The 8,532-nt window shown below is 58.3% G+C and overlaps 2 protein-coding genes across 2 annotated transcripts in view; both read right to left on the bottom strand.

Annotated features, from left to right (window-relative positions):
- LOC105812268 (succinyl-CoA:3-ketoacid coenzyme A transferase 2, mitochondrial-like) overlaps window positions 1-8,532 on the bottom strand; it is a 27,604-nt gene that overhangs the window by 5,783 nt on the left and 13,289 nt on the right. The window contains exons 2-4 of the mRNA XM_012646666.1: window positions 8,358-8,506; window positions 8,249-8,307; window positions 3,927-5,765 (exon numbers count right to left, since the gene is read on the bottom strand). Coding sequence (XP_012502120.1) covers window positions 3,927-5,765; window positions 8,249-8,307; window positions 8,358-8,506 — 2,047 coding nt within the window. The remainder of the gene's footprint in view (window positions 1-3,926; window positions 5,766-8,248; window positions 8,308-8,357; window positions 8,507-8,532) is intronic.
- LOC105812325 (succinyl-CoA:3-ketoacid coenzyme A transferase 2, mitochondrial-like) lies at window positions 3,915-5,471 on the bottom strand. Its single transcript, XM_012646731.1, has one exon. It carries the CDS (start codon window positions 5,469-5,471, stop codon window positions 3,915-3,917), a length of 1,557 nt encoding a protein of 518 aa, XP_012502185.1.

Here is an 8,532-nt window from a genome sequence, read left to right as displayed (position 1 = left end):
GGGCTCGACCCGAGTGGGTCTCATTCCAGAGCCCAAGTTCCCATGATGGCTGAGAAACAGAAAGAGACAGGAGGCTGCAGGCGGGGACCGGACTCGGCTCAGCCCCGGGTCCAGCGAAGCCTGTAAAAGGGTTTTCCCACAGCTGCCCCGAGACCCAGGAAGCCGTTAAAAACGTGATCCCTGACCCTGGAAAGGCAAAGCCTCACCAAAACCCACCATTGCTCCCGCACTTGTTTGCGTTTCAAATGACCTCTTTTCTTTTCTTACTGTAAAAGCAACATAATAACCACAGTAAAGAAACCTTTGAGAAAAAATATTGCTAACGCCCCTCCTCAACACCTGTATATTCATTTTCATTTTCTGGCTTATTTTCATTATGCGGATTTAAGTTTTAAACAGTTGTCAGCCCAGGAAAGAAGTCTGTATTTTCTTCAATTTTTTTTTTTTCAGAGACAGGGCCTGGCTATGCTGCCAAGGCTGGTCTTGAACTCCTGTCCTCAAAGACCCTCCCGCCTCAGCCTCCTGAGTTGCTGGGATTACAGGCCCGAGCCGCCACGCCCAGCTTTTCAACGTTTTAACATAAACATTTTTCTGGTTGTTAAAATGTCTGCACAATTAACATTTCCAGCGTGTAAAGTCCCGTCGAGCGCACACCGTGATCACTTAGACGTCACGGCGGCTTATCCTTAGTCACGTGGGCCATTGCCCGGCTCTCACTGCAGAGATGAGGCTGCAGCGGAGCCTCTTCCTTTTGCGCGTGAGATCTTCTTACACTGTGTCCCAGAAGCAGGATCACTAGCTCATTTGTGCATCTCTTTAAACACAGTGCCGAGTGGTCAGTTTACACGAGAGCACATTTCACTGCCATGTTACAAGCACTGATAAACACACACGTGCACACAGGCACATACATGTACATGTGTACATACACACACAGGCACACCTACACTGATAGGCACGTTATACAACGTGGGTCTCCATTATACACTACAGGTCAAGGACACCGCCTGCCCCACCCTCATCCCTCTCAAAGCTCAGCCCTTAAGCAGCTGTGCCTCAGACCAGGTGTCCACTGGACACTTGATTGAACCAATCAATCCAGAGACCAACCCTTCACCCGTGACATCACCTGCCACAAACAACTGCTCTGGGCCTGGGAGAGGCTCCCTCTGAGGAACGTGGACCAGAGCCCCACAGACAGGGAGGGTGTTAGGTGCAGGCCCCGCCATTGGAAGGTGGCCCGGGGAGAAGCCATTCGGCAGAGTTGGGTCCTAGCGAGTCAGGGTTACAGGAAGCGGCCGAGCCACAGGAGGCAGAGCCTCAGGAGCAGAGGGACAGGCCGGAGAGGTCACCTGGGGAGGGAACAGAGTGCCCTGAGTGGGGCGGCCGGCAGTCACCAATGACGGGACCTGGAGGGGAACTCCGCAGCCTGGCTGCCACATGGGGACAACCTTGGACCCAGGGCAGCCCTCCAGGGCTGTCTGCTGCTGGGGAGCCCTGGCTGCGGGGGACAAGGTGCCATCAGTCCTCCAGGCTTTGTTCACTCTTTGCCTTTCTTTTGTGCAACTCCTATGTTCCAGTATCTGCAGTTATGGGGATCTCCTGGGCACAGAACAAGATGACATGTTAGATCAATTCCCCAACAAACCCTCGCAGACCTCCTCTGAGCCACAGGGGTTGGGTGCTGGGGACCCCTTTGTAGGCCTCACAGGCCGGGTGAGCCTGACCGAGGACCCTTGCGAGCAGCCGATCCCAGGCGCCCATTTTACAGAAGCAGCAACGAAGGCCCAAAGAGAGCAGCAACTGCTCAAGGTCCCAGGGCAAGGTGGGACAGAGCCAGGACAGTCACACTCTTCCCCGGCCAACTGCAGAGGCCTGGCTGGGGGGCCGTGGGGGGAAGGGGACTGATGCCTGGTCTCTGTTCAGAGCTTGCATCTGGCAGGCCTGGGGAAGCCCCCAGCCCCTCCTTCCAGAGCCCAGAGCCCCCCTTGCCCCCGGCTCTGCTTTGTGCCCACCCGTCCTTGGGTAGGGCCCCCGGCTCCAGCTGGCCGCAGGGAAGGCTGGGTAGTCCTGGCGGTAGCAGTCCCTAGGCTTCCCAGCTCTTGCAGACCCTCCCAGGGAATGCAGAGTTGGGTCGTCTTGCTCTGTGCTCCTGGGCACCTCTGCCTTTTCCGCGCTCCTGCTAGAAACTCTCACAGCCAGGGCAAGTCAGCTGCCCCTCCCCAGAAGCCCCAGAATGTGCTTCATGGCCAGGCGCGGTGGCTCATGCCTATAATGCTAGCACTCTGGAACTGTTTGAGCTCAGGAGTTCGAGACCAGCCTGAGCAAGAGCAAGACCCCGTCTCTACTAAAAAAAAAAATAGAAAGAAATTAGCTGCACAACTGAAAATATACAGAAAAAAAATTAGCCAGGCATGGTGGGCGCATGCCTGTAGTCCCAGCTACTTGGGAGGCTGAGGCAGGAGGATCACTTGAGCCCAGGAGTTTGAGGTTGCTGTGAGCTAGGCTGACGCGATGGCACTCTAGCCCAAGTGACAGAGCGAGACTCTGTCTCCAACAAAAAAATGTGCTTCACCATCCACTCAACGATATCTCATCCCACCCACCCCCGGCCATGGTCCCTGGCCACTTCCCCACACCCCTAGGCTGTCCCCTCAGCGAGTGCTGTCCCCTCAGCGAGTGCCATCTCTCCTGTGCAGGATCCGGCCCTTCCCTCAGGTGAGGCTCTAATGGGGCCTCTCAGAAAGGCCGTCCCTGACCACCTAGAACTTACTGCTCTGATCAGCACCCTCCCGTCGGCCATGTGAACCCCTGGAGCTCACTTACAAGGTGCATGCTCTGTGCCAGGCTTGGTCTTTAACAGTACACATGCACACACACGCATGCACGCACGCATACACGCACACACACATGCACACGCATACATACACGTGCACATGCACACGCGCACACATTCTTCTCTTTAGTTTTGAGACTAGAGACTCAGGATGAGACACCTCACAGCCCTGCCTGGGTTCCGAGGGCTGTTACACAAGAGGCCACTTAGGGCCTCTAACAGGGGAAAGGACATAGGTGTCCGGTCTGGAGGAGGCAGGAGCCCTGCAGCTCAAGTGGAGAAAACCCACCTAGTCCATCGCTTAGGTTTCTAGACCCGCTTTTATCATAAGCTGTCGCCTTGGGCAACACAGAGACTGTTTCTTTCTGGAGGAACCTTCCCTGTGGGCTGTCAGCACCTGCAGTCTCTCCCGCCTCTCCCAGTACCAGGTCCCATCGCCTGGACATGGTCCTGTTTTCCTTCTAGGGTCACCTATTTAGGCACCAGGAGAAGAGACGTGGGAGGGGGAGGGGAGGCTGCCGGGAAACAAACTTTACCAACAAAATGAAAGGCCCCAGAAGAAAGTCAGAGGAGCTACGGGGAAACTTCCATGAAGACAGCATTTCTCCACCACAGATTCACGTGTATGTGTGTGCGTGTGTCGCGGCAGTAGTAAGACGGCCCCTTAGCTATCCTCTGGGCGGGGCTGTTTTCTCCCTCATGTTTGTCTGGACATTGTGACTGGACTATGAGGGAGGAGCATGGGTGAAATTCCGCGAGGACACGCTCCAGGCTCCAGCTGCTGGAATTTAATGTGAACGCCGCAGACACCAAAGAGGGACGTTCCTCACGGACGGTCACAGAGCGCCTTGCTGTGCTCAAGAACATACCAGATGCCCTTGGCTGTTTTCCTCTTGTGTTTATTAAAGTCACATCCCTCTAGAGAGAACGCCGTCTGCGCAGTAAAGTCTGAGAGACCAGCAGCCAGCTCGTCGCAGCCCTGGTGGAATGCTTTCCTGCGGTGACCCACGTCCCCTGAGGATGCCCTGCCAGGTCGCCCTGAGAAGCCAGCCTGGGCGCCCAAGGGCTGCCTCCCGGGTCAGGGCGCCACCTGCTGCATGGGCCTGAGGTTGGGGGACACGGCAAAGGCGCACCCCGTGCTCTTTTTGATGTCGTCCACGGTCAAGCCCTCCCAGAGCTCCACCAGCGTGAGCCCCTTCTTCTTGTGCACGTCAAACACGGCCTTCTCGGTGATGATGCGGTCCACACAGCGCTTCCCGGTCAGCAGCATGGTGCATTTGTCCATGATCTTGGGGGTGTTGCTCTTCGTACAGTGCTCCATGGTGACCACCACTCTGGTCTTGAGACTGGACACCAGATCCATGGCACCGCCCATTCCTTTCACCTTCTTGCCGGGAATCATCCAGTTGGCCAGGTCGCCGTACTTGGACACCTGCATGGCTCCGAGCATGGTGAGGTGGATGTGCCCCCCTCGGATCATAGCGAATGAGTCATCGCTGGCGAAAAAACAGCCCCCGGGGAACACGGACACTGTCTCCTTGCCTGCATTGATGAGATCCGCATCGACCTCAGCTTTCGGAGGAAACGGGCCCAAGCCCAGGATGCCGTTCTCACTGTGCAGGTGCACGGTCATGTTGGGGCTGATGAAGTTGCTGGCCAGCAGGGGGATCCCGATGCCCAGGTTGGCGTACATGCGGTCCTCGAACTCCAGAGCTGCCCGCTTGATGATGCGTGTCCTTGTGTCGTCCCCGCCTTTGGCTTCTCCAGCCTGCTGTTCGCGGAACCTTATCCGCTCGATTCTTTTCTCATATTTCGCCCCCTTTATCACGCGATCCACGTAAATGCTAGGGACGTGGATGTCCTCTGGGGGGAAAGTCCCCACATCCACGATTTCTTCCACCTCCACCGCCGTGACGTCTGCAGCTTTGCACATGGGCGCGTTGAAGTTCCTGGCGCTCCTCCTGAAGATCACGTTGCCCTGGCGGTCAGCCTTCCAGCCCTTGACCAGCGCGAAGTCCGCCCTGATGGCGCGCTCCAGCAGGTAGTGCTCGCCGCCGAACTCCCTCACCTCCCGGGGCTGGCTCATGATGGCCAGGTGGCCGTCTGGGTAGTACCTGATGGGGGAGCCCCCTTCCTGCACCAGGGTGCCGTAGCCCGTGGGCGTGTAGAAGGCGGGCACCCCGGCGCCCCCCGCGCGGATGCGCTCGGCCAGGGTGCCCTGGGGCGTCAGCTCCAGCTCCAGCTCGCCGGCCAGGTACTGGCTCTCGCACAGCGCGTTCTCGCCCACGTAGGAGCACACGATGCGGCGGATCTGCCTGGTGGCCAGCAAGAGGCCCAGGCCGAAGTCGTCCACCCCGACGTTGCTGCTGACCACCTTCAGGTCCTTCACGCGCGTCCGGAGCAGCGCCGCGATCAGGTTCTCGGGGATCCCGCAGAGCCCGAAGCCCCCGACCATGATGGTGGCCCCATCGGAGATGTCCTTCACCATCTCCACGGGGTCGGTGTAGAATCTGGCGCGGGGACGGGGGCTGGTGGCAAAGCTGCGCCGGAAGCAGCCCTGGGACAGCGCGGGCCCCGCGCGGCCGGCGGGGACGCAGCTCCCCAGCGCCGCCGCCAGGAGCCGCCGCGCCGCCATGGTCCTTCGGGCTCCGAGGTCGGGGCACAGGCCGGGGACGCCCCGCGTGCGTGTCCCGAGCCGCTGACGCCGCGTCACAGAGCAGGGAGGGCGCCCGCGCCCTGACGCGCGCCTCGGGTCATGCTCGAAGCCAGGTGTCTGCGGCCAGGCGCCGGGTTCCTGCCGGCCCGCCGCAGGGACAAGGAGGGAGCTGCTCCCGCGCCTTCCCCGGGACCGGGACGGGGTCCAGAGTCGTTGCCCGAGCAGGCCCTGGACGATGCTGCCCTCCGTCCAGCCATGTCCCGCGCACAGGCCCTGGGCGCAGAGAAGAGCTGAGGCCAGGCTCGCGTGGAAGGCGTCACCCCAATCCCTCCAGCCTCGTGGAGCCTCGGAAACTGCAAACACTCCAGAGCCTCCCCAGAGCTGCCAGTGTCTAAGGAACAGGCACGGCAGGGTGACGCTGATGGCGGTGATGAGCCACCCCTCTCTGAGCACTCCCTCTGTGCGGGGCACCCTGGTTTAATCCTCTGAAAACCGGGAGAGTGGATGCCTGCCCCACCGCAAACACCCGGGGCTCAGGCTCACCCCTCATTGCGGCAGTGGGGCCCATTGTCCCTCCCACACAGCCATCAGGAAGGGCCCCTGCACCTGAAGAGGCTGCCCCCCTGTCCTCTGCCCCTCACCCTTGAACTCGTCCTGAATTTTGCAGTTTTTGTCCCTCTCCACTGAGTCACTCCCATCCCGCAGAAGTGCAGGAGTGTCACCTAACCTGTAAAGACACTGCCCTGTACCCCATTTCTCTCCAGCCACCACCCCAATCCTCTGCTCCCCTTCCCAGCAAAGGTTCTGGAAAGAGCTGTCTACTGTCTCTACTGCCTCTCTCCCTCCACCTCCCCCATCAGACTTTGTCCCCACACTGAGCTCTTGGTCATCAACATCCTCCTGTGACTAAATCCTTTGGTCACTTCTCTGTCCTTGTCTTCAGTGCTCACAGCAGGACACAGATGACAACTCCCTGCCTCTGCAAACATTTTCCTCTCTTGGCGTCTGGGTCACCTTGCCCTCCAGGTTTCCTGGTCCCTCCTGTTGGAGGCCACAGGGCTCTGGGCCACCCCCTTCGTCTCCAGGGACACACTCCTTCTCCAAGTGACCTGGTCCAGTCCCATGGCTTTAAATCTATTTACATTCCAGCGCTTCCCACACCTGGATCTCCACACCCACCTGTCCCTGGAGTGGCATTTCCATGAGGTCCAGGGATCTCAGTAGGACCCCAGGAGTCTCCATTGTCCAACCACAAAATTCCTGACTTTCTACCCGAACTCTGCCCTTCCTCTATTTTCCGCCAACTCAGGCCAAAAAATCTATTAAAAACTATCCATTGGTTGGGTCCACATGTCATCCACGATTCCCCCCTTCCCTCACCTGTTCCCCACTGGACCTACATCCTGACCTTCCTAATCATCCACCTTTCTCCGTCTCCACACCAACGAGCCCTCACAGCTCCCGCCTGGACTGCTGTGTGGCTCCGACAGGTCTCTCCGATGTCACTCTCGTCCTTCTCAGTCTGCCCTCCCCGCTGAAGTCAGGGGGTGCTTATTTTATGCAGATATTCAGTAAAGTTTTAATTTTACAACAGTTGAGATTTACAGAAAAATTTTCAAGGACAGCACAGAGAGTTCCCATATACCTGGACCTAGTTTCCTAGCACTTCCCTGGGAAGTGTTAACATTTTACACTACTAGGGTACCCTTGTCACAACTAATGAGCCAATACCAATATCTTATCACCAAGCACCTGCCATCATTTATTTGGATTTCATAAATTTTCCCCTAATGTCCTTTCACTGTCCCAGGATCTCGTCCAGGACACCACATCACATTTAGTTGTTACGACTGATTAGGCTCCACTTGCCGTGTTTTTGATGACCGTGACAGTTTCGAGAAGTACTTGTCAGGTATTCTGCGGAGAGTTTTCTCCTGGCTGGACGGGGGCTACGGGCTTGGGGGAGGCGGGGGGGAAGCGCCTCCTCCGAGGAGAAGCGCCGTTCTCCACAGCGCATGTGGACGTAACCTTCCTCCCCGGGCCAATGCGGAGCTCGTCAGGCTCCTCACTGCGCAGGTTCTGCCCCACCCCATCCACACGCTGCTTTCAGACAGAAAGTCCCTGAGCGTCGCCCGCATGGATGGGTGGGGTCACGCTCCACACCCTCTAGGGGAGCATCTCTGAGGGTTCTTTGCAAAAGCCTGAATCAGGTCCTGTCTTCCTCCCCGCTATTAAGTAAACTCAACCACCCCAAACTCCAAACACCTCGCCCTGGTTTACCCTAACTCAGCTACCCCTGCTGCCCTCTCTCAAGCTCAGCTCCTCCCAGCTGCTCCCTGGCCAGCTCTGCAGCACCACGCGCCCTCTTGCTGAACCGCAAACACGCCAACCTCGTGCCCGCCTTCGGCCTTCCCCACTGCCTGGTATGAAGGAGGCTGCCCCAAAATCCCCATGCAGTGAGAGAGAATCCTTGTTCTCTGAATGAGAAAACAGAGGCCAAGGCCACCGAGTAGGGCATTGCCGAGCTGGAGTTCAAACCCAGGCCTCTCGGACTCAGAGCCTGGGGGTGCAGCCACCTCCCCTCCTTCCCTTCCCAGTGCAGAAACTCCCAGTGCAGAAGCTCCCAGTGTAGAAGCTGCTCCGGGGGCAGAACTACCTGTGTCCCGGGGAAGGAGACCCGGACTCACTCTCTTAGCGACTCAGGAGAGCAGGGCCACCTGTCCAGGACCTCGTCTCTGGACCTCATCGACCCTCACAGTGGACACAGACAAGAACGGCGGGACACCAGGGCCAAAGGAGGCCACCACCACGGCCTCTGCTGGGACAGTCTGTGAGGGCCCCAGGGGAGCAGCCCCTCAGCCTCACCATCCTCGGTTTCCACATAGAGGCGGAGTCCCAGTTCCTTGTTACGGTGCAACAGCCAGCGGTCACTGGCTGCTGTGACATCCAGCACCAGCCAGCCCTCGTCCCCAGCTCGGAGCGTCTGAAGATCCAAAAAGAACAAGTCAGACTCCCTGTGGACACGAAAGAACAATTAACC

This window comes from Propithecus coquereli, unplaced genomic scaffold (genome assembly GCF_000956105.1).
Source record: "Propithecus coquereli isolate 6110/MARCELLA unplaced genomic scaffold, Pcoq_1.0 Scaffold249, whole genome shotgun sequence".
Lineage (NCBI taxonomy): Eukaryota > Metazoa > Chordata > Mammalia > Primates > Indriidae > Propithecus > Propithecus coquereli.
Note: the sequence above shows the minus strand (reverse complement) of the source record. Positions and strands in the feature narration are given on the sequence as shown.

Bases quoted from the DNA above. Each gene is read 5' to 3' on its own strand.
- LOC105812325 (XM_012646731.1), bottom strand. From the start codon at position 5,471: ATGGCGGCGCGGCGGCTCCTGGCGGCGGCGCTGGGGAGCTGCGTCCCC.